This window comes from Grammomys surdaster, unplaced genomic scaffold, assembly GCF_004785775.1.
Source record: "Grammomys surdaster isolate TR1022 unplaced genomic scaffold, NIH_TR_1.0 133, whole genome shotgun sequence".
Lineage (NCBI taxonomy): Eukaryota > Metazoa > Chordata > Mammalia > Rodentia > Muridae > Grammomys > Grammomys surdaster.
Genome location: NW_021604591.1, coordinates 1,538,220 through 1,564,257, shown reverse-complemented (window position 1 = coordinate 1,564,257; position 26,038 = coordinate 1,538,220). Strand labels below are relative to the sequence as shown.

The 26,038-nt window shown below is 46.1% G+C and overlaps 1 protein-coding gene across 6 annotated transcripts in view; it reads right to left on the bottom strand.

The window, feature by feature from the left end:
* Sfxn5 (sideroflexin 5) overlaps positions 1–26,038 on the bottom strand; it is a 123,597-nt gene that overhangs the window by 74,293 nt on the left and 23,266 nt on the right. Inside the window, exons 1-5 of one of the 6 annotated variants that reach the window (XM_028762309.1) lie at positions 16,448–16,568; positions 15,767–15,844; positions 7,116–7,142; positions 6,602–6,656; positions 4,388–4,413 (exon numbers count right to left, since the gene is read on the bottom strand). In XM_028762309.1, coding sequence (XP_028618142.1) covers positions 4,388–4,413; positions 6,602–6,656; positions 7,116–7,142; positions 15,767–15,844; positions 16,448–16,486 — 225 coding nt within the window. In that variant the 5' untranslated portion in view covers positions 16,487–16,568. Of the gene's footprint in view, positions 1–4,387; positions 4,414–6,601; positions 6,657–7,115; positions 7,143–15,766; positions 15,845–15,918; positions 16,019–16,447; positions 16,569–26,038 lie in introns of those variants that run through there. The other 5 variants (XM_028762310.1, XM_028762307.1, XM_028762311.1 and 2 more) reach the window with 5 other exon arrangements.

The window sequence follows — 26,038 nt, the reverse complement described above, 5'->3', positions numbered from 1 at the left end:
CCAATAGAACCCACTTTAAAAAGAAGTGGGTTTGGGGGTACAGTGTGACACATGCTTATCTCAGCACAGGGGAACTGGAAACAAGAGGATTCTTGGAGCTCATTAGCCAGCCTAGCTTGCTTGTTGAGGACCTGGCTAGTGAGGGACCCTGTGTCAAAAATGAGATGGGTCGCACCCGAGGAGCAACACTTGAGGCTGACCTCTGACCTGCACATACACACTCCTATGCACGCACACACTGAGACATGTGTGCAAACATAAGACTGACTCTGGAAGACTCTCATATGCCTACCTATTAACTATTCTACCATTCTTTCTCATTCATAAAAATAAATTTCTGCATGATTGAGAGTCAACTATATAACAGTTTAATTCCTCACTGAATGCCACTGTTGTATGGGACTCCCAAGAAGACTCCTTGGAAACAGATGACTTAGTTGGGAGATATTTCACTCTTCCCTCTTTCACCTCTCTGAAATGTGCATATGCCTGGATTCCAGCAGCTATCAAGGGAGCTGTGAGGTGACACGGACAATAGAAACAATCACTGACAAGGAATGGTGACAATATGAGACCAGTTCCTGATGGCTTTGGGCAGTTCTAGCCACATCCAAACTTCTTTGACATTCAAGAGAAAATGCCGTAGTTTAAGCCAAGATTACTCTGAATTTTCTACAATATGCAGATGATCCCACATATAACTGATAACAGTTATGCCACAATGGCAAAAAAAAACCCACAGGCACAATAAATTTTAAATGACAGAATTGCAGAGGTCATGCTCTCTGAAAATAAGGTTAAGCTATAATAATAACAATAAATTAATAGTGTTCAAAAAGGAATCACTTAATCTCAGTAGGAGCTGGAGAGGGCTCAGCAGTTGAGGGCAGGTGCTGCCCCTGCAGAGGAACTAAGTTTGGTTCTCAGAACTCCCATCAGGAAGCTCACAGACTCCTGTAACTCCAGCTCTGGGGAACCCATGCCCTCTTCTGTCATCTGCACATACCTACACACACATGTGCAAACCTATACGCAAAAACATATAATTAAAAATAAGATAACTCCTAGTGCTGGAGATATGGTCAGAGGTTAAGAGCACACATGACTCTTGCAGAGGAGCCAAGTTCAGTTCCCAGCATCACATTAGGTGGCTCACAATCACCTGTGATACCTTTGACACTCTGGCCTCTGTGGCCACCCAGACACATGTGCGTGCATACACACACACACACACACACAATTAAAAAGAAACATTTTTTAAAATCTCAACTAAGGAGGATTCAAAATTATAATTTCCAACTTATTTGAAAACAATAACAGAGGGTTACATTATACAAGAAAATACACAATACTGGTACTGTCTAAAGGCAAACACAGCTTAAATACTTTTGTTAGAAAGAAAGTATAACAATCAAGACAAAAGGTAAAAAAGCAGGCTGGGGCCTTAGAAGCGTGGCTCAGTGGGTAAAGGTGCTTGCTGCCAGGACCCAGGGCTAAGCTGGAGCTTTAGAACCTACTGATGGAAGGAGAGAAATTACTGCAACTGTGTACCATGGTGTGTACACACATCCCCCACAAAAAAAGTAATAAAAATACTTGCTTAAAGAATACCAGGCCAGAAATATAGCTCAGTTAGTAGAGTATTTGGCTCGAATACACAAAGCCTTGATTGCATCCCCAGAAACAAACACATGTGTGGCAATGCATCCCTCTGATGTCAAGGTCATCTTCAGCTACCTGGTCAACCTGGGCTACTATGATGGGCACTCTACCAACTGAAACCTTTCTCTTTTTCTTTGTTTCTTTCTTTCTTCCTCCTTTCCTTCCTTCCTTCCTTTCCTTTTTCCTTCTTCTATTTCCTTTTTTTTTTTTGAGATATGGTCTCACTATATTGACCTGGAGCATGCCCTAAGGTTCTGTGCTTCTGTTTGTGTTGTTTGAATTCAAAGCTAAGACGACATTCATGTATTGATTATATAAATATTTTATTTCTAAATTTTAATAATTCTTAGTCAAAGGCTCAGGTATCTTAGAGCTTGGAACTCTGTGTAGCTGAAGCTGGCCCTAAAATTTAGATCCTTCTATCCCCATCTCCAAAACGCTGGGATTACAGGCATGTGCCCAGCATTAAAATATTCTTTATAAAAAAAAACTCTCTTGGTGGTATTTTTGAATCCCAAAGAATATATTCATATATTTCTTGTATAAAATATACATCTTTTTCCCTTTAATCCCAGAGATATTTTTGAACTCCAAAGATAAGAAAAAAAATATCAAATGATTCCCAAAGAAACAGAAAAAAATTTACTTACAAAAGAAAACACATTTTAGCCAAATACATTGTTTATGCCTGAAAGGGGAAAAGACATTGCCTGCAAAGCAAATGCAGACAGTGGATGGTTCAAATGCTACTCAAAAGAGCATTAGCCAAACACAAAGCCAAACAGTCAAGGCATTTGAGACAGAAAAGAGTTCAAATCAACTCCAAAAATTGGCAGGTGTATAGAGGTAAAGGTTAGAGGAAGAGCCAGCCTTGGTGACAAGAGCCATATTCTCAGCCCTTGGGAGGCTGACACAGAAAGACTAGGAGTTTGAGGCCAACCTGAGCTACATAGTCGAATCATCTCAATATAAAGACAATGCCTCAAAATGTGGATAGAATTCTTGGTCTCTCTCTGTTCACAGTCCTGAACCCAGGCTCCTCACTCCACCGCGTCAGACAAAAGTCCTCAAGAACACAGTTTGTCTTTTCCACATTTGTGTCCCCAACCTTTTTCAGGGTCTGTTGTGAAGCAATTGTTGGGGGAACACAATCTTAAAAGACTCCCTTTCCTGGGAGTCTCTGCTGATGAGCCCCTGAGCACCTGTAATAACCCTTATTCAGAAAATGAACAAAAGACCAGAGCAAACAAATGGTATGCTAAACCTCTTCCTGGGGTGGGGATTCATATTTACTATTTGATTCTTGATATTGATGATGCTTATATAGAGAATGCAACATGTCTGTGCTATAAAATTGTGCGTGTGTGGTCATCACCAGAATTAGGAGGGTTTCTTTCCAAAGGACCAACTATGAACCAGCAAAAACAATTGCTCTAATATAAGCCATGGAAAAACCACAAAGTATAAATTAACTAGCCAGAAAAAAAAAGTTGAAAGCCAAGCTCAGAAGTGTAGGAATACAGCCTGGGTGGCAAGCACTGGCGTGCAAGGGCCCTGCATTCCATCTGGAGAGTCACAGAAGGCGATACAGCGGTGCACATTTGTAATCCCTGGACTCAGGAGGTGGAGGCAAGGAGAATCACATGTTCAAAGTTGACCTCAACTGCATATCAAGGTTAGCCTGGGGTACATAGGACCCTATCTCAAAAAAACAAGAATAGATACATAGATCATTTATTTTAAGCCAAGTGTAATGGTATACACCTGTAATCTCAGCACTTGGGAGGCTGAGGCAGGAGGATCAGGAAGGAGGATCAGAACCACACAGAGAAAGTATCTCAATAAATCAAACCAAAACAAAGCAAAAGCCCCCAATGACTTTGAATTCGGCTCAACAGTAAAGAAGCTGTATGCACAGGGCTGTAAGTTTGACCATGAGCATAAGAACAAACAACTTTCAAAGTTAAAAGTGCAAATGCATAAGATGAAGTCTTTTAAGCACATGAAGATGTCTAGAGGGTAACTCGACAAGCACTCCGTTGTTTGTGCTTTTCACTTCCTCAAAGGATTGTGGGAATGTTGCCTTCTGTGTAAGAACCACCAGGAACTGGGTTCCACCCCTTCTCCACCCGAAGCGGAAGGTGCAGTGAGTGAATCCTGCTTGTCACTCCCAGGGCTGCTTGCACAGATACACAGAGCATACACCCGGACACTATATATACTATCACTTTGCACATTTTTAAACATGATATAAATGACATCAGCGAGTATTACTACTGTGCTACTATTTTCTCATTCAACACTGTTTTTCAGACTTAATCCATATTCATAACACAGAATACTTAACACAGGAAAGAAATCATGAGCAGGGCTAAACCCAACTCCAAAACCAAACAAAAAGAACACAGAAACCCTGTCTGAATTAATTTGCAACTTCAATTTCCACAAGGTGCCCTTGTCTTCCCACTTCTCCGGCTTCTTTGGAAAGCTCCCAGCCTCCAAGATGAGGGTCTAAGGAGCTTCCCTGCCCCCCCGGGGGGGGGGGGGGGAGTCAGACTCCTTTGGTGCAGAGCTCGCTGACAGAAAGGATGTGCATGCCCTTTCCCCCAGCAGTGCCCACCAGGACAGTTAACTAGATCCTCTGCCGAGTATTTATGAACAATGATGCCGTTAGACATTTGAAGTTTCGTTATGGAAAAGAAAACCCTTTGCAGGGAAGACTTACAATTGGCGTCCCGAAAGGAATGTAACCTGTGGGTGAGGAGAGAAAGAGTCAGGCCCCATGAATCTTCTGGGTCTCATGAAATACCCAGAAGCTTCTGGGGCTTGCTCTGACCCATGGCTCTGGTGAAGAAGCCCAACACAATCATAGAGAGACACCACAGTCTTCCCTTGACTCAGCACTCCCCAAAGCAGAGGACTCACTGTCCCCCTGACTCCCAACCCCTCTCTGTTCCCCAGCTGCCAGACAACTCCAGCTCCCTCCAGAATCCAGAGGCTGGCCTGCTGCTGGTCACCAGTGGTCCTCTGAACCACTTCCTCTCTGAGACACAATACTCAACTTCTCCCAACCCTCAATCTCTATGATTTTATCTCCCAAGGAACCCTGAGTGTCTTCCTTCCTTAGCCTTAAAAACAAACAAACAAACAGAAAACCTTTCCACCTCACAGGCATTCCTGGGCCAGGAATTCCCTGTCTGCTTGAGATGGGCATATGTTAGATGCCAGAGCATTTAAAAGCTCTAATGTTCTCGCTGGCCAGCCTCAGAGAACAGTAGAGCGCTGGGTAAGGTTCAGCCAGGTCCTGCCCTGTGTGCGAGGCTTCCACACTGCCATCAGTGGGCAGCCTCCTATCCCTTAGCCTCTGACTTATGCTAGACAGTCAACTGATGGGCAGGCCCCAGGAGCCATATTCATTTGAGTTGTATGGAGAACCCAGGTTCACATCCTGTGCAAACACAGCTCTGTGAGCTGATGCCACAGCTCTCCTGCGCCTCCCTCTGGGGACAGGGCCAAGTCTGGGGGGTTAGAATACGGGGTCTGAAAGGAATGCCTGCTACAGAAAGGTCCAGAATTATAAAAGAAGGCAGGCTGGGGTGTGAGCCTGCTATGCCAGGAGAGGGATGTGGACAGCTCTAACGTTAGGTCCTATGTGTTCAGAGCCTTTGCTACCTAAGCCCTTTACAGCAAAGCCAGGGCTGCTGACAATTCACAAAATGGTATCACACAGCCATGTCTTGGCTGAGTCTCTAGGAGGTCAGGCTCTCTGAGGTAGGGCATTCTCAGCTGACTGGGGTCTCCGTTCCCAGCCAGGTAGAGGCCTTTCCAAGGTAGCAAACAGCAGCCCTTCACTGCATTCTCATGAATCGCAGTGGGTGAAAATGTCTACGAAGAGACGGCAGCGCTCTGGTGTGGACACACCCCTCTGTAGTGACTTGGGGCAAAATCCATATCCTCTCAGAGACAGGGAAAGGGCCCCTATCTCAGCCTGAGCAAATGTACCCTGAGCCCCAAGTGTGAAACACACAAAGTAGCCCTCTAGGGGGCTACCAGATAGGACTTCCTGGGTGGAGAATCTCAAGACCCCTGTGCACATAGGCTCCACAGAACAAGAACCCTGCCTTGTCTATGCACACAACAGTTGTGAGCACACACTGCACATGTCTGCCCAGAAAGAAAGGCTAGTTAACAACAAGATCAAAGGACAGCGAGTCAGTCTAGATGCTATGGCTTAGGACAGGGAGAAAGAATGTGTCACAAATGGTCAGATAGGAGTTATAGAAGCCAGGGCTTCCCACAGCCAGTGGCATGAGGCTATTAGAGAGGGTTTTGTGACCTGGTGGAGGCCAGGACCCAATGCAGGTCACAGCTCTACCCCAACCACAGGTGGAAAAGAGAGACGAGTGTGTGCCTGATCTAACACGGTTGAGCTAACGTAAACACGTGGGGCATAGCAGAGTGTGGCTGTATGTGTGAGAGGCCACGTCCTTCTCTGGTGCCGGGCTGCCTCCAAATTGAAATATTCACTTCTGGAGGAAGTGGGGTTCATAGTATGGAGGTATTTGAAACAAGGCTCAGGGTGCTCAGAAAGTTACACAATACCCAAGACCCTCTCCGAGGCTACAGAAACAGTAGGCACTCACCGAGACTCTTCAGGTGGCACTGCCTGCAAAGCTGGTAAGAAGTGCCAGGGATGCAGCTGTCATGAGTTGCTCCCTATGTTGGGATGCTCCTTTAAGTCTAACAAACCTGATGGCTCACCAAGAGATTTGAGTGGACTATTTCTTTGGGATGCCATCAGTACCCTTTCTGGGATGAGTACATGTTTTTTCATGTCTTCCCAGGAAAATTCATATAATGTCTAAAACGTGGCCACCCCTAGCTCTGTCGCAGCCAGCACCTCCAGCTGGGCAAAGCCAGGAGGGTCTTGGGAGCTCACCTGACATTCTGAAAGGCATGAAGATCTTCTCGTTGGTGTCCGGGTGTAGGATAGCCTGGTCGTAGGAGAAGAGAGCAGGAAGACAAGCAGAAGCATTAAGGATAAGGGATAGGACAGCTGCCCCAAGAAGACCCTCTCTCCAGGGGCTCTGTGTTGCCTCTGAACACTTGGCCATGGTTGGCATCCTCCTCCTCACACAGCCTCCATCCCCAAGAAAGCCAAGACTGTGCCCACTTTACCCTTGGCTGACACATAACAGGCACAGAACCAGACCTGGTGGACAGAACCCAGTCTTTTCTTGGAACTTCCAGAGTTCCTGGGGTGAGGCCAGTCAGGCCAGAACCTCAGCCTTTGGATGTTCAGGGCCTAGGGTGCTAGGAGGAAGGATGGGGTAGGGAGAGGCTGGACACCCAATAGCCATGGGACGAGGGCTTCTACTAGATGCCTGGGTCAGGGAGAGGAGGAGTCCAGGAAAGCACAGAGAAGGAGACGAGAAGAACCCAGACTAAATTACCTGTTTGATTTTCTGTGCACTCCAGAGCTGAAAAAGAAAGAGAAATAAGAATGAGAAGCTCTAGTAGTTTAAGCTCCATGCTTTCTTTTAATTTTAAATTTTTAAAGATTTATTTTTACTTATTAATATATAAGTATGTTATGTGTGTAAGTAAATGCCACATGTGTCCAGGCCTGTGGAGGTCAGAAGATGTCAGATTTCCCCGGAGCTGGAGTTAATAGGCAGATGTGAGCTACCCCATGTGGGATCTGGGAAATGAATCAAGTCCTCTGAGAGGGCAGCCAGTGTTCTAACCACTGAACCACCTCTCCAACCCCCAATTAATTTATTCTTGAGCCAGGATATTCTGTAGTCCAGCATGGCCTCAAACTCATTATGTAGCTGGCAATGGCCCTGAACTCATGATCCTCCTGGAGCCTCTACCTCCAGCACATGTGGTTTAATGTGTTCCACCATGCTCAGCTCACGGGATCCCGGCATAGAACCCGGGGTTTTCAGCATGCTAGACAAGCATACTACCAATAAGGCTGCAGCTCGAGCCCACTTTTTTTGTTTTGTTTTCCTTCTTTTTGCTAAATTCATATCTTTAACTAGCGCATCTTCATTATGACATTTTTTTTTTAAATTATTATTTTATGTCTATGAGTACACTGTAGCTGTCTTCAGACACACCAGAAGAGGGCATCAGACCCCATTACAGGTGGTTGTGAGCCACCATGTAGTTGCTGAGAATTGAACTCAGGGCCTCTGGAAGAACAGTCAGTGCTCTTAACCACTGAGCCATCTCTCCAACCCCATTATGACATGTTTATATGTGTAATCTTTGCACCTGCTGCGTGCCATGTTCTCTTACTAAAGGGACTTTGAGACAATATCTTCTGTAGTATAGTGAATCCTCAACTCCTGATCTTCCTGCCTCTACTTCCCAAGGGCTGGGGGCACAGGTAACATGTGCTTTTCAAATCCAGAACACATGACAAGTGAACATCAACACTGGAGAAAACAGTGGCCTGTGATCCCAGCAACTCAGGAGGATCAGGAATCTGAGAGCAGCCTGGGATACTTACGACCTCATTTTAAAGCATTAAACAAATTGATGTTTGAAATATCTAAACGGAAAAGATCATTTCTCAGTGAGCCTGTATACACACAAGAGACAGAAAAAATTCGGAGGAAACAGGACAACTCAGGAACTAAAGAGAACTTTGAAAACCCTGCAGTATCTTCAGAGAGACACAGGGTGCGCAAGAAAAGGGGAGGGGCAGACTTCCGCTCTCCCACTTCCTGCCTGCCTTCCTTTCTTCCTTTGCCCATTTCTTTCTTCCTATTTGTTTTTCTTTTTCCCCCTTTCAACCTTCCTTTTAAAAAATAAAGATTTTATTTATTTTTTTTATTTATATTATTTTATTTATTTATTTATTTATTTTATTTATTATTTATTTTATTTATTTATATTACGTGTACATTTGCAGGTAGCAGGTGTTGTGCACATGTGTGCAGGTCTCTACAGAGGCCAGAAGAGGGCGCCAGATCCCTTGGTACTGGCGTTATAAGCCAGTATGTGCTTCCCAGTATAGATGCCGAGAATCTAACTTTGGTCCTCTACAAGAGCAAGGTGTACTGTAACTGCTGAGTCACTGTCCCTACCCCATGCTTTGTCCCTACCCCAAGACAGAGTCTTATGTAGCCCAGGCTGCTCTCAAACTCTCCACAGAGCTGAGGATGGCCTTGAAATCCTGACCCTCCTGGTTCCACCTCCTGAATACCAATCACACTTTATGTGGTGCTTCCTGCACAGAAGCTACATTCCAACTGAGCTACAGCCCCAGGCAATGTTTCTGCACACAGGAGGCCAGCGGTCAATCTCGCCTGTGTTCAACCACTTTAGACCCTATTGTTCTGAGTCAGCTAGACCGACTGGCCAGTGAGCTCCAAGGATGCTCTTATCTCTGCATCCCCAGTGCAGGGATTCAAGATGCACGCCACTCTCTCTGCCTGGCTTGTCCACAGGTGCCAGGGATCAAACTCAGGTCCTTGTGTCTGCACAGCAAGCCAGCAAGCACTCTACTGAATGAGCCTTCTCCTAAAACTTCTTTTTTTATTCTTTGTTCTTTGTATGCTTCTAGAATTCTGTATCTTGTTCACATATTGCCATTTCAAAATTAATTGTGTGTGTGTGTGTGTGTGTGTGTGTGTGTGTATGCATATGTATATATCAAAGGCAGGGCTGGCTGTTAAGGGCAACACCACTTGTGCTGCATGCTCAAGACCCTGGACACGCCTTGGGAGGCATGATTTCTGAGTTCGAGGCCAGCCTGGTCTACACAGTGAGTTCCAGGACAGTCAGGACTACGCAGAGAAACCCTGTCTCGAAAAACCAACCAAACAAACAAACAAAGACCCTGGACACGCACTGTAGATCGGCGGTTCTCAACCTTCCTAAACCCTTTTAAGACAGTTCCTCATGTTGTGGTCACCCCCAACCATAAAATCATTTCATTGCTATTTCATAACTAGAATTTTGCTACTGTTATGAATTGTAATGTAAACATATGGTATATGCCCCCTGTACAAGGTCATTTGATCCCCAAGGGGATGCACAGGTTAAGAACCACTGCTATAGTTTAATCTGTTAGTTGGTTAATATAATAAAGACAACCACTAGAAAAAGAAGCTGTGTACTTAAAACTTTTGATGAGCTGGGCTTAGTGGTACACACCTTTAATCCCAGCACTCAGGAGGTAGAGGCAAGTATATCTCTGTGTGTTCATGGCCAACCTGTTCATAGTGAGTTCTAGGACAGCCGGGGCTACATAGTGAATAGTGAGAACCTGTCTCAAAAAAACATAAAAATGCTTTTGCTTTTGTGTTTTGGTTTTTAATGGGATAGATCCATAGCATCCAAGCCCTCCATTAGCTCCTTGGTGTGTGGAGGATGAAATGTCCAACAAGATTCCCACAGTTTGGGAGCAGCAGCTGGTAGTGGCTGACCATGAGGGTCTGTGGAACTGAGCCCCTTTGGCAGAAGAGAAGTGATTTGCACCTTCCCCAAGCCAGCGCTCCCCATCCCTGTACCTTCTGTTTCTTCCTGTGTCTCAGAACTAGGTGGGGCTGCACCATAGCCTTGCTGATGCTAACAGGGCACCACCAAGGGAAGGCAGAGCCAGCCAAACAAACATTTCTTCTCTTCTCAGCAGGTACTTTATCGCTACTGAAAGCCAAGTGACCATACACAGGGTCAGGCCCTTTGGCCTTGGGGCAGCCGCCATCTTTCCTTGTTCTCCTGGTCAAATTCCCACATGCCTTTGACTTGTATATTTTTTTTGACTTATATATTTTTGACTTGTATATTTTCCCCCTTATGTTAAAGCACACCTGTAACCCCAGCCTCAGGAGGCCAAGGCACAAGCCTGGATTCAAGACCAACTTAAGCTAGATAGCAAGTTCCAGGCCAGCCTGGGCTGCAGGAAGAGAAACTGTCTCAACAAATCAAAACCAAGTAAACAAAAAATTAACCAGAGCAGGGTGTGGTGACATATGCCTACATAACCCTAAACTCAGGAGGTAGAGGAGAAAAGATCATCAGTTCAAGCCATTCCCAGCTACACAGTGAATTTGAGGCTATCCTGGGCTACAAGAAACCCTGTCTCAGATAGCAATCAGTCAGAAAAGGAAGGAGGTGAAACCCATGCTCTCGACCTGACATGTCTACCACACCAGGCCCAATGCAAAAGAACAGGTCAGAAACACTGAGTTTACAGTGTCTGGCTGAGCTTTGCCCTGTGACCTGCTGGACCGACAAGTTAAATATTGTGTTCAGAAAAGGTAGCAAGTACTGCCCACAGTGAAAAGGCTCAAAGTCCACAAGTCACTTGTGCAAACAGGTCACAGAAGCCACCCTGGGACATATAACCATACATGGAAGGCCAGCTGAACCACAGTGGCTCACTACCAAATGGAGAGTGCAGGCCAGCACCCCTGGCATCTTCACAGAAGCACACAGCACCTCCACTCTGAGCTGCAGACCCAGGTTTAGAGCCGACCTCCATTGTGCTCACTCAGCCCAGCATCCAGGGCACCTCTGGCTGAACAGGGAACTGTCCCGGCCCTGACCCGGTGAGAATGACTGGCTTTAGCAATGGCTCTGCATGGATCTGAGAGCTGAGACTCTGTTTGTTTGGCTCACATGGAGAACAGGGACAAAGGGCAGTGTGGGGAAGCCATCTGGGTGGCAGTTAGAACACACAAATTCACAGATTTAAGAAGTGGCCATTGTCTCAGCTGAACCTGCCTCAACGGAGACTATGGGAAGGGTGGGCTGGGGTCCCACGTGCTACTAGAAGGCAGGACACACCCCAGCACCCAGAGGGAGAACAACAGCCCCACCCCCAGTCTGGCTCAGTTACTTCCCCTCTGTCTCCTAGCAAGCTGCTTCTTTAAACCTCCTAAGGCAGCAAAGACAGAGCCTATTTAAAACAACCTCCAGAAGGTAATTAAACAGAGCTGAAGGGGACCCTTCTGTACGGGAAGGACGCCTCCATTCAACAAACAAAAAACTTCCTAATTGATCAGTTGAGCCCAGTGCATTATAGCGCACCATTAATTGTGTTGCCATGGAAACTCCAGGTACCATGTACCTATACAAAGCCTATGTGGGGTGCAGGGAGCCCCCAACTCTACAGACACTGGAAAGAAGAGGGATGTCCCGACTGCTTCTGCAGACTGCTTCTAAGTAGAGGTCAGGCCCTGCAGAGGAGCCCAGGTTTGAATTCAAAATCCCCCAGGGGTTCACTAGGAGATGGGAGATGATTTACTTTGTCTTTCTGAGCTGCCAATATCTCTTTTGTAATATGAAGATAGAGATATCTACTTTCGAGCTTATTATAAAAGAATTCACTTAGTGAGCAAATGTTTATTAAGTACCTACTTTGTATTGAGTACTAATGATACCTCAACGCAAAACAATAGGCAGCTCAGTTGGTAGAATGCCGTTTTAGCATGTCTGGAATCCTGGGTTCCATGTCAGCATTACAAAAACCAGTCCTGGTGGTACCTGCCTATAACCCAGCACCCTGGAAGTGGAGATGGGAGGGGCAGGAAGTCAGAGTCATCCTTAGCTACATATTGAGTTTGAAGCCAGCCTGCAACACACAAGACCTGCAGTATAGCAGCTTCCTCCAAACTCAAACACTCCCTCCAGAAGGGAGAGAAGATTATGAGACTCAGAAGGTAGACAAAAAGCCACATATCTGGGAAAGCAGAAACGTGAAAGATTCTGGGAGGTGTTTTCCAAGGGTATCAAAGCAGGCTATAACTGCTGGGGATGGAGACTGATCGACCAAGCTGAGAGAAGAGACTACACTGTAGAGCTCCTTCAAGTCACATGCCATTCATTGTGTGGCAGCCATTTAAGAAGGCAACCATCTGTGGAGAATCTATCAGCTGTCCATGAACAGAAAAGCAAGCTAGGCTACAGGACACACCACCTTGGATGGCTTAGATAACTAAGGGCACACACAAGATATCCGGGTGGTGCAGGGCAGTGGTGGCACACGCCTTTAGTGGTGGCACTTGGGAGGCAGAGGCTGGCGGATTTCTGAGTTTGAGGCCAGCCTAATCTACAGAGTGAGTTCCAGGACAGCCAGGGCTACACAGAGAAACCCTGTTTCAAAAAACAAAAACAAAAACAAAAGATATCCAGGTGGCTTGTGACATTATCAGGACCAGCTTTGGAACTTTGATCCACACACCTGCCAAAGAATCATAGAGCAGACAGAGCACAGTGCAGAGAGACCACGACTACTGTGTATTCCAAGAAACCTGTGGGACTCTTTAGATGCCCAGGACATGATGCTTAAGCAAGGCCATCCCTAAGCTAGGACCTGGGGCTCTCCTTAATGTCACACTGCTGTGGTGAAGCTAATATGCCATCTCTATCTACTGTATCCCCAGTCTGTGAAGGCCAGGCATATGTGACATTGATGACTGTGGCCTAAGGAAGGAGGCACTGTGACAGCCACCACACATAGTCCAATTCTTCAGGCTCAGCAGAGGGAGACACTGCTCCAGGGGACCAGAGTGACAGGCTCACACCTAGAGTACTGTGCCACCTAGCCACCAGATGGACCCACCAGGCTCTGCCACTGCCAGCCAGAACTCAGCAGCACAGGAAACAGCTAAATGCCAAGCTCCAGGCCCTTCCCCCCACTCCCAGGAGGCCTGAAGGGGCTTTGGGGACAGCAAACAAAGCTGAAAAACAGGACAGCAACTCTTCATCTATCTGAGGGAGCAAAGAGAATAATGTGGCCTCTATCCTCAAACTCTGGGAGGTCCCAAGAGGCCCAGCTCAGTGGCCGTGGTGCATGAAGGAACTTAGGCAGGTAGCAGGCCAGACTCTGAAAATGCCCTTACTTCTAATGGGTACAAAGGTACTGGAAGGTGTGTGGACCCCTTCAGGCTACAGAGGGCTGGAGGCTCAGGTCCATCCTGCAGACCGAAAGCTGGACAGAAATGTCACCACTAGGGAATGAGGCTATAGCCTGACTCTCTGCCCAGGGCTGCAGGGCAAATACCTCAAGACAGACAGGACCTGCTTGGTTGCCTGGACTTCCTGTCTCATCACTCCTCAGGGCGCTGCATGGGCACTGGGCCAAGGTACTGAGATCACTTTAGCATGCTAGACTCTAGCACATTCGCCCTGAGGTGCTTCCTCTCTGGACTTTCAGCACAGTGTACATCTTTGTCTGCTCTAGTCCCACTGAAAACTTGCCCACTCCTTTTTCTTCCTTGCCTAGACCACCCCCTCCTCATTAGCAGGCTTCTCATCAGCCAACCTCAAGTTAAGAAAGAAAGAAAGAAAGAAAGAAAGAAAGAAAGAAAGAAAGAAAGGAAGGAAGGAAGGAAGGAAGGAAGGAAGGAAGGAAGGAAGGAAGGAAGGAAGGAAGGAAGAGAGAAAGAAAGAAAACCTTGCAGGCTAAGTTTGTGGCATACAACTTTAATCTCAGCACTCAAGTCATAGAAGGATGAGTTTTATGAGTTTGGGCTAGCCTGGTCTACATAACACATTCTAGGACAGCCATGACTACACAGAAAGACCCTGTCTTAAAAAGCTAGGCAGTGGTGGCACACACCTTTAATCCCAGCACTTAGGAGGCAGAGGCAGATGAATTTCTGAGTTCAAGGTCAGCCTGGTCTACAGAGTGAGTTCCAGGACGGCCAGGGCTATACAGAGAAACCCTGTCTCGAAAAACAAAAGAAAGGAAGAAAGAAAGAAAGAAAGAAAGAAAGAAAGAAAGAAAGAAAGAAAGAAAGAAGAAAGGAAGAAAGAAAGGAAGGAAGGAAGGAAGGAAGGAAGGAAGGAAGGAAGGAGAAAGAGGGGTAGGGGGAAGCCCATAACCCAAGTTCTAAGGACTCTTGAAATGGAGAGAATTTGAAGTCAAGAGTATCAAGAATTCAAGGACATCCTTGTCTATACAGCAAGGTTGAGAGCCATCCTGGGCTACATAAGATCCTTTCAACAACAACAACAAGGACAGAAGGAAGGAAGGGGAGGAAGGAGAGAAGATGCAGAGTGGAGAGGATGGATGGATACAGAGGAGAAGAAGGGATAGAGGATCATAAACAACCTCAGAGAAAGAACATAGACAACCTCCAAAAAATCAGAAATTAAAGGCATCAGGTTTTCCAAAAGCCATACTATAGGTCAGGAGAAAATAAACAATAGTCTTCAAAACTATGAGGAGAAAGATAATTGTTGACCTAGGACTTTCTCACATAGTGGCATGTTAAGTTTGAGTGGTACCACATGCCTTTAAAGTGGGTTTGAGGATAGCCTTGTCTATATGGTGAGTGATACTCTATCTCAAAAAACAACAATAATAAAACACTCCAAACATTTAAACATTCTTCTTATCTATCCCTTTCAGGGAGCCACAAAAAGGATTTGACCAGAGCTACAGGATACACAAGAAAGACCTAGGACTGGCTGGCTGAAGGAAAGGGAAACTGGCAACGAAAGGCAGGGGACAGTCAAGTAAAAGGAGGCACTGAAATACGGACTGCAGAAGATGCAGCAAGAGCAAGAAGTGGAACAAAGCTTATCAGTGAAAAACATAGGCAATGATTAACTCCAGATAAAAACATAAAGTTGAAAAGACAAAAAACAGCCATGATACAAACAACTTGACTGGTCGGTGGCTGTTATTTAATAACGGGAACAACATGAGAAGCTGAAATACAGATCTCAAAACCATGATTAAATATTTGAGGAGGAGGCTGGACTAGAAGGAAGATATATCTTTACAGACATGGAAGATAAGACAGTCCCATCACCTACAGTACCAAATAGCTGAGAAATGGCAGTTCAGATGAGCAAGTACAAATTTACACATGTAAATACAGATTTACAGCTGAAATTCCACTAAAAGGAGCTTCTTCTGGTGACCAGGAATAGGCCTGGGGAGGGACAACACAATGGTTTGTTTTTTATTATTATTACAAGGGTCTTTTAAAACTATGTGTAAATATTTCTTTGAAAAATATGGAATAAAGTTTTGAAATAAAGTTTCTGAACAAAAAGAAAAACTTTGGCATAACAGTCACAAGATTCTGGGATCATCCTCCTGCCTCTGCCCACCCCCTGGCATGGGTACCTGTTCATTGGTAACTCCTGGGCGTAGGGTGCCATGCTTGTAGTCCTCCAGCAGTTGCACAGCCTCCCTGAGACGTTTCTGCAGAGGAAAGAGAAGAGACACTGTGTGGCATCAGACCAGTACTCCTGAAAGTTCTTCCTTCATGAGACTACCTCAGCCAGAGTGACGGTGTTCATGGTGCATGGCCACAGCCCTCAGAATACACACGAAACAGTAGGAAGAGTCCTGTCTAAATGTGCTTCCACAGGGACCGGGCTCAACAGCAGTGGTATATACAACAAGTCAGGCCAGTCCAACCAGAAACTGAACTAAAACTCAGGAGACGGTTTAGTCAGTAAAGTGCTTGCAGGCAAGCACAAGGACCTAGGTTCAAATCCCTAGAATGTACTAAAACATAAACATGAGGTAGTATATTCTTGAAATCCCTAAACTAGAGGGGTTGAAACAGGGATTCCTGGGGCTTGCTGGTAGACAGCATAGCCTGCTTGGTGAGCTCCGGGCCAGTGAGAGGCACTCTTCTCAAAACAAAAAGGTCAACAGCACCTGGGGAACCACATCTGAGGTTGACCTCTGGCCTCCACACCCATGCATGCACACACACACACACACACACATAAAGTGAATAAAAACATTTAAAAATACCAACAGATTTACCTACTCAAGTACTTATGGCTACCATACCTGACAGAGAGGGAGGAGGGATAGAGGGTTGAATCTCATTTTTTGACAGCAAACAGTGGTGTATAGAAGACAGCCTTCATTCACCAAGAGACTTGAATAAAGATGTTCGCAACAGCTCTCAAACACGGCCAAGACTACAGATAACTAATAGAAGTGTAAATAAGTAAACTGGACTATCTGTGCTCAATAAAACACCACACAATAACTTGCCAGGAGTGGTGGTGTTGCCTGAAAACCAGTCAAATACCAGTATTAGAGACATGGGTAGAGGAAGCCTGACTTCCAGGCCAGTTTGGGCCACAAAGTATGTCCCAAGCCAGTGTACACTAAGCAGTGAGACTCTGTCTCAAAAAGAGGCAGACAAGCCAGGTGCCGAGACACATATTTTTAAATCCCAGCACTCAAGAGGAAGAAACAGGTAGATCTCTGTGAGTTTGTAAGAGATCTAGCCTGGTCTGTATAGTGAGTTCCAGCCAGTGAGGGCTACACAGACTCCTGGAGGATGGCAGGGGAGGGGGAAGGGACAGGACTGAGAGAGAGAACGATAATTTACTTCCTAGGTGGTAGTGTATTCCCAACACCAGAACTTGTGAGGTGGAACCAGAAGGATCTGGAGTTCAAACCAGCTTTGATGACATAGTGAATCTAAAGGCAGCCTGGGCTACACAAGAAACCAGCAGAAAGAAGAGGAAAGGAGAAAAGTAAGGAAGGAGGGAGAATGGAAGGAGGGAAAATAGATAGCAATTGAAAGAGTAAGCTGTGCCAGGCAGTGGTGGCGCACGCCTTTAATCCCAGCACTTGGGAGGCAGAGGTGGGTGGATTTCTGAGTTCGAGGCCAGCCTGGTCTACAGAGTGAGTTCCAGGACAGCCAAGGCTATACAGAGAAACTTTGTCTTGAAAAACCAAAAACAAACAAAAAAGAGTAAGCTGAAAGGAGGGTGGTGTGTGTAAGTAATCCTAGCACTGCAGAGGTGGAGGCAGGACCACCAGGAGATCGAGTTACACAGCCTTGGTTACACAGGAAGTTCAAGAGCAGCCTGTGCTATACAAGATCGATGTGGGAGTAGGGGTAGCCTAGAAAACCATGACCTCCGTGCAACACAGATAACTCTCACTGGCATAATGGGCCTTCTAAAAGATAGTCACCCCTTATCCAAATCTCCCAGAGTGTTCTAGAATGTTTCCATATCCATTCCATATCCAAGTCTATATGGCTGAGTTAGAGTTTCATTGTTGTGAAGATACACCACGACCGAGGCAATTCTTATAAAGAAGACATTTATTTAATCATGGCTGGTTTACAGTTTCAGAGGTTTAGTCCATCATCATGGCAGGAAGCATGGCAGCGTGCAGGCAGACATGATGCTGGAGGAGCCAAGATATCTTGATCCAAAGGCAGCCAGAAGACTGGCAATCCATACTGACAGTTTGAGTATAAAAGACCATCCCCATAGTGACATATTTCCTCCAACAAGGCCGCACCTACTCAAACAAGGCCACACCCCCTAATAGTGCCCCTCCCCATGAGCCAAGCACTGAAACACATGAATCTATGGGGCCATATCTATTCAAACCCCCGCAGTGCCCTCGCCTTGATTCCAGGCAGATTTTATGACTATCTCAACACACAGAGGGCTGGCCCAAGGCTAGACTATAAAGTCTTACACTTTCACTTTGCTCTCAAGATTGTCCCTCTCAGAAGCAGCCACCATACTGTAAGGAAACTCCATCAGCTCAGGAAAGACCCACACGCAGGAGCAGTAAGCCTTAGGGCACTGTTCCACCTGATCCACTCCTCCACGCAGCACACACTCACCTACCACACCTCTTCCTGAATCTGTCCATTTCCAAAGTGGATACTTTGCTTTCTGCCCCAGCTACCCACTCCCCTCTTCTCCAAATATGTAAACAATTTATGATGTTTGGAGAACATCAGCCAGAGTGACACATGACGGACACACTTGCAGTCGTAGCACGTGGGAGGTGGAGGAAGGAGGATCAGGAGTTCAAGGCTAGCCTGAGCCACACAGTGAGCCAAAGAACAGTCTGGGCTACAAAGTAAGACCCTGCTTCATAAAACAAAGAACAGGGGCTAGAGAGATGGTTTGGTGCGTAAGCAAACATTCTTTTACAGAGGACCCAAGTTTGATTTCCAACAGCCATGTCAGAGGGCTCACCAATATCCGCAATTCCAATTCCAGTGGATCTAAGGACCTCTTCTGCCCTCCGTGGGCACTGAGCTCACATGCACAAACTCCCACACATAAACTTTTTAAAAACTAACAACAAAGAAACTGAGTGCAGTGGTCCATGCTTGAAATCAGCGCTCGGGAGGGGCTGAAGCAGGAGGGTCTCAAGGGAAACAAAGACACCAAGAGAAACAGGAAAGGAGGGTGGAAAGATGGCTCAATGGGTAAGAGCACTGACTGCTTCTTCCCAAGGACCTGGGTTCAATTCCCAGCATCCACATGGTAGCTCACAAAAGAAAGCAGGAAAACATAAAACCCATTCCCAGCTACCACACACCATGCAACAGAAGTTTGACTTTTCTTCTAGACTCTGAATATTTTTCTTTCCTTTCTCTTTGTTTTTGTTTTGGGGGTAGGGCTTCACTTTGTAGCCCAAGCTACCCTAGACTTCACCGTGTAGCTTGCTTCTAACTTGTGGACAATCCTCCTGCCTCAACTTTCCAAGTGCTGGGACAGGAGGTGCACACAGCTGGCCTTGTGTCTCAGTCACACTGGACCACGTTGTTTCAATTCACTTAGGCTGCATAAGGAGTAAATTCAGGATTTAGCACTTGAACTAAGTTTCATTAAACCTTTGCCAGGCACCACAGACCACAAGCACCCCAAAACTCCCAGGGGTGCTCAGGTCCCCCAAGGCTGAGTGGCTGAATCTCCTCCTGCTGCCTGAGCCTCTAAAGACCTGGACAATGCATGCTCTACTTTCTAGCGAAATGCAGTAAAAGGCCCTGAATTCTCATTATTTCTCCCACCCCAGGGATTCTCCTGAGTTCCTATAACAACCTGGCCAGGTTCCATCTCATTTGACACAGTCATCAAAGGCAGCCTCAAGCCAAAAGAATCAGTTCCAATAAAGCCCTGAGCTTGGCAAAGAGTGTGAGGAAGGAGGAGAGCCAAAGTTCCTGCAGACAGGCCCGAGGGCCCACGCAGAGAAAGCTAGAAGGAACGTTTTTTAACTCTGGGCCTCTCTGCTAGAGTTGACCTAAGTCTTGCTCAAAGGTCCTGTGGGATGGACAAGGCTCCAGTCACCTGTGTGGAGAGGCCACAGGAGCTGGCTCCTCTGGGGGCTGCTCAGGGAGTCCTGGAGCTCACAAGAAATGTCTCCCTGCTATGGCCTCCTCTCCAGCCACTATATTATGGTGCTTGGCAAAAGGCCCTGGAGGGGGGAGTGCCGAGAGGTCAGCACTGGGTGAGCTTGGCAGGAAGTCTTTTCAACCAGGAATAAACAGGCAGCCAGTCCCTGAATGTAAAAGCTCTGAGGGGCCGGCCCAGCTGGCTCTGGAGAGGCTGCTAGCCTGTGGCCCCTGCCTGAAGGAAGCCCCAGGCTAGAAGCAGACTGGTCAACCATGCTGCTTCCCAACTCCCCATCACCAGCCCTCCAGCCTACGGCCAGCATGCCTCAAAGAGGTACTATGAGCCTCTCTCTATAGCCCTCAGAGGTATGGTCTCTAGAGGCCCTGTGCAAACACATGTACTGGGAGGCGGGCTTTAGCAGCAGACTATTGGTGAGAACAGCATCTTGCCCCTCTGGACCTGCTGGAAAGGTAAGCAGAGATGAGTAGGAAGCACAAGTACAGGCTCGGAGATTGGGGGAGGTGGGTCAGAGGCAGAGCGTCACAGGAAATAAAAGATATAAAAAGAGAGGCAGGAGCTGGGTAGGTGGTGTGCATCTGTAATCCTGTCACTCCAGAGGTGAAAGCTTGAGAATTGGGAATCCAAGGCTAAGCTCAGCTACATAGTGAGTTCAAGGCCATCCTGTGCTACATGAGACTATGTATCAAAAAATAACAAGAGGTATCCTAGAGACACCCCCCAAAAAAAAAAATCAACTCAGGATACTGTCATTGCTCTTGGTTGACCACCAGAACTTGATGGCAAGGCAGTATTCTGAAGAAACCACACAGGTCACAGGACATGGAGAAATTAAGTAGGTACTGATCATAAATCTTCCTCCCTACTGTCCAGCTCTCATAGTACCTGAAGGTGACACACAGGCTGCTGGGAAAGAAAAGTCATCAACAGTTTTACTTAGTTGTGAACTACAATAGCAACCTACATGACAAGATTTGCCTGTAGGTGCAGGAGTGGTATGGATGTTATGGGGGTAACCACCTGCTCTCTGGTTAGGCTGAAGACTCACTACACAGGAGGAAACCCATGTTTGGTACTATAGACTTGGCCAAGATCAGATGGCTGGGGAGCTTACAGGCTTCATGGGTGAAATGGCTATTATTTTGCTAAGTAGACACAGTATGGAGCCATTTTCTAAATTCCTGTCTCTACCTGTAGATCGGTGCAGCCCTCAGACTTCCTCAGAGAAGTTTCTTTCTGCATCGATGGTAACTTTACTCACAACTGATCTAAGGGCAGAGGATAAGTGTCTGCTCAGTCATAGCTGGGACATCTATATCAACCCCAGCCCCAAGAGGCTCAGGGACTGCCCCTGAAGAAGAGGCAAGAGAGAGGGGACGCCGGGCAGTGGTGGCGCACACCTTTAATCCCAGCACTTGGGAGGCAGAGACAGGCAGATTTCTGAGTTCGAGGCCAGCCTGGTCTACAGAGTGAGTTCCAGGACAGCCAGGGCTATACAGAGAAACCCTGCCTCGAAAAAACCAAAGAGAGAGAGAGAGAGAGAGAGAGAGAGGACAAACAGCATCTTCTTGGCATGACAGGCTGCTGCGAGCTCACAGCAGTTCCAATTGCTTGCACAAGACTGAGCCAATTAACATTCCAACATGGAGGTGGCTCATGAGCTGATGAGCCCCCAACCCTAGCAAAGGAGTTATTGATAGTTGATGGCTTCTGGCAAAGGGAGAGCCCATTTCCTTTAAGGGTGTAGCCTCTGTAAGTTGACCATGCTCTGGCAGCTGACCGCACACCTATGAGTATCATAAGCAGCACAAATTGTAATCAGTGGGTTATATTTTTAAAATGATATACAGTGGGGTAATTTGAATGAATGAGACTTGCATATTTATATGCTTAGTGCCAGATTGGTGAACTCTTTGTAAATATTAGGAGGTTTGGCTTTTTTGGAGGAGGTGTATCCTTGGGAGTAGGCTTTGAAGTTTCAAGAGACCACATCGGACCCAGTGTCTCTCTCTTTGCCTGTAGATCAGGATGTAAAGCTCTCCGCTTTTGTCCTAACATCACACCTGCCTGCATGCCACCATGCTCCCACCATGAAAATGGACTAACCCTCTGAAACTGTGGGCCAGAACCAATTAAATGCTTTCCTTACAAGAGTTGCCTTGGTCATGAGATCTTGTCACAGGAATAGAATAGTGACTAAGACAAGCATGAAGCTGGGAGGGTGTGGGAGTAGATCTGAGAGGAGTTAAGTGCAGGAGTTGGGGTAAATATGATCAAAACTGAATGCATGTATGAGATTCTCAAAAAATAAAAATATTGTACTTTTTTATTTTTGCTTCTTTCAACAGGGTCTCTCTGCATAACCCTGGCTGTCCTGAACTATGTATACCATGCTGGCTTTGAACCCACAGAGATACAAAATAATCCTTCCTGGCACCACAACCCATTTCCAAATAAAGTGCAAATTTCTCAAAAAACGTAGTGATGGCATTCTGCGTCGTCAGCTTGACCACATGTGGACTTAACCCGAGCTGCAGAGTGTCCCTGTGGGGGATTTTTCTTGATTGCATCATTCAAATCAAGAAGACTCAACCTAGATCCAGATCCTTTGAGGTGGAAGGCTCACTTTAAACCTGGACCACACCTTTTGGTGGCAATCTGTATACAGGACACAGAAGAAGCATTTCTGACAAGTTCATTCCTTCACTGGCATTAGAGCCTACTTCTTCAGGTGTCCACTGTATACTGGACACCAGCCGAGACATCCAGCCTTCAAGCAACTACTGGATTTTCTATCGGGAGACGGTCATTGTTGGAATAGTCAGATCACTGCCTGGCTGTAAGGCACTGGAGCAAATCCCACTTATATAATATATATTCTTCCTGTAGTTCTGTTCTCTAGAGAACCTGGACTGATACACCTGTGCAGCTAAGCAAGTGTGCTAGAAGGAACCAAATATATAATTTACTATCTACTGTTCAGTATAAATAACACACGAAGGTAGCAGGAGCATCTGGTTGAGAGGTAAGGGAAAGAGAGATGGAAGAGAGAGAGGAAGGGGGAGGGAGAGGAAGGGGAGAGAATGGGAGGAGAGGGGAGAGAAGAGAGAAAGAGAAGAGAAGAAGGGGAGGGAGGGAAGAGGGAAGGGGAGTGGGGGAGGGGAGGGAGAGGAGGAAAGGGAGGGGATATAAGGAGGAGGAAGAGAAAAAAGAGAAAAGGGAGAGGAAGGGAGAGGAGGAAGAAGAAAAAGAAGGAAAGATAAGGCCCTTTTTACTACCATTTAAAACGGAACCCAGGGCCTGTGGGATGGTTCATTAAGTAAAGGTACTTGAAATCAGGTCTAGTAACCTCAGTTTAACACTTAGAATCCACAGGGTAGATGAAGAAAACTGAGCCCCAAAAGTCCTCAGACCTCCACTCACACACACTCTCATATACAGTCAAATAAAATAGCCTAAACAGTGGGTACATAGGATGTGCCAGGCAGACTGAGAGGACTAAACAGGAGAGACTGGGATGGGGGAACTAATAGGCAGTAGGGTGTATAGCTGCCGGGGAAGCCTGAGGCTTACACCACTTCCAGCCTTGACCATTCCATAGCTGATACTTGTCTCAAGGCTGGCCCTATGTCTGCTAAGAGTTTCAAGCAGAGGAACTCAGGGTCATAGCACAGCAAACAGTCTACAGGCCTTCCCTTCTCATGTTCTAGTTTCCTTTATGTTGCTGTTGCAAATGCTCTCAACAAAAGCAAAATAGAGATGAAAAGATTTATTTGGTTTCATTTCCATATCACAGTCCATCACAGAGGGAAGTCAAGGCAGGAACCCAAAGGCAGAATACATGGAGGGATACTGCTTGTTGGTATAATCTCTGGCTTACTCACTAACAGGCCCATAGCTAGCTTTAGTCTACAGCCCATGAACACCTGCCCAGGGATAGTGCCAGCCACAGTGGACCTGGCCGTCTGACATCAATCGAGACAGTCCCTCACAGACATGCCCATACAGCAACATGATTAGGCAATTCTACCAACAAGGCTTTTCTCTCATGTGACTCTATGACAGTGGTTCTCAACCTTCCTAATGCTGCAAGCCTTTAATATAGTTCTTCATGGTGTGGTAACGCCAACCATAAAATTATTTCATTGCTACTTCATAAATATAATTTTGCTACTGTGAGGAATAATGTAAATACCTAATATGCAGGATATTTGATATGCAATCCCCTTAGGGGTTGTGACACACAGGTTGAGAACAATTGCTCTGGGCTGTGTCAGGTTGATAATTAAAGGTAACTTGGTCATCATCCTAAATCCTTTCTTCTACCTTCTCGGGAGAGCAGGTCAAACTTGGTTAGCTAAGTCCTTGTCTCCCACTGGCTATGAGCCATGTTCTGCAAGGCCAGAGGGAGAAAGAACCAGGGACATGCAGTTTTCCCCAAAGCTGACCTCCAGTCATCTTAGGACCAAGGAAATAAATTGGTACATTCTGCTGGAGGATTGGTGGTTTCCTGGAGGAAACCAATGACCATACACCTAAGAGCTTTTAAAATGCAACTATGGCCTAAATTATGTCACGGGAGATGAGAGTATGGCCTGCAAAAAATGGCTCAGTAGTTAAGAGCATGTGTTGCCCTCACAGAAGTCCTGGGTTTGGTTCCCAGCACTTATTATGTTCAGTGTGGTAGGTATCACAAAAATGCAAGCAAATAGACAAAAACTTGACATGCAATTTGATAGGTGTGTGTGTGTATGTGGATTTGGGTGTGGTGTGGACCCATTATGTACATGTGCAGAGATCAGATGAAGACATCAGGTGTCCTGCTTTATAACTCTCTGCCATTATTCCTTTGAGACAAGGTCTGTCACTGAACCTGGAGCTAGGCCAATGGCCAACAAGCCCCCGGAGTCCCTGTCTCTGCCTCTGACGATGCTGGCACACAGCCCACACCTGTGTTTTCACATGAGTTCTGGAAATCCAAACCCACGTCCTCATGCTTGTCCGGTAAGCACTCGTACACAGTGAGCCATCTTCCCAGCTTCTTGGGCATTTAAAATTACAAATCCCATTATAGGGCCCGTGAGGTAGCCCAGCAGGGAAAGGCAGTTACTGCCAAGCCTGACAGCTGAGTTGTTCCCCAGGCCCCACATGGTGGGACAGAACTGACTCCATAAGTTGTTCTCTGACCTCACATTTGCACTGGGGCATAGAAACACAATCTCTCTCTCCCTCCCTCCACCCACCCCCATATACAATAAATTAAAAAGTAATTTGATTTTTTAAAAGTCTGAAACCATCTGAAAGGCCAATAGTAAAAAAATGATTTAAAATTTATAGCATGGCCATGTGATAAGTTATTATGTAGTGACTAAACCTGTCTTCCTTCCTTCCTAATAGGATGCTTCTACTTGTGCGGGAGGCACAGTAGTCTCTGTAAAGTTCCATTTCTAGCATATGTGCTAACTAAAGTGAGCACTTGCCACTTGGCCCCATAAAATAGTCTTAAAGAAGAAAAAAAAAAAAAAAACAACTGATTGGGGCTGGAAAGATGGCTCAGGGGTTCTCTTCCAGAGGACACAGATTTCGTTCCCAAAACCCACATGGTGGCTCACAACTGTGACCTAACTCCAGTTCCAGGAGACCCAGAGCCCTCTTCTGGTCTTAGAGGCACCTGCACACATGTGGTACACATACATACATACATACATACATACATACATACATACATACATACAGGCAAAACACTCATACATATAAAATAAAATATATAATGTTAATTTTAAAAAGAAATTTATTTTAAAACAATTTTGGATACATACAATTTTTTCATGTATTAAAAATGAAGACCAATTTGCATACTAATGAGTTGAAGGTGTTGAAAATTGGTTCTAATGCTTTGTCTTTAACACAGCTCCCAAAGCATTCTTCCAGACCTGAGGGTCCCTGTCCCCAGCTGGCTTTGATTAGTAATAAAGATTTCCCATACAGCGAATGTCTTGGCAAGAAGACTGAGATGGGACTTTTAGATTGTGCAGGAAAGGGACCAAGAGGGAAGGGACAGTGAGGTGAATCACCACAACTTGGAGGGAAAAGGATCAGATTTTAAAATTGCAGGAGATGCCAGGCAGTGGTGGTGCATGCATTTAATCCCAGCACTTGGGAGGCAGAGGCAGGCGGATTTCTGAGTTCGAGGCCAGCCTGGTCTACAGAGTGAGTTCCAGGACAGCCAGGGCTATACAGAGAAACCCTGTCT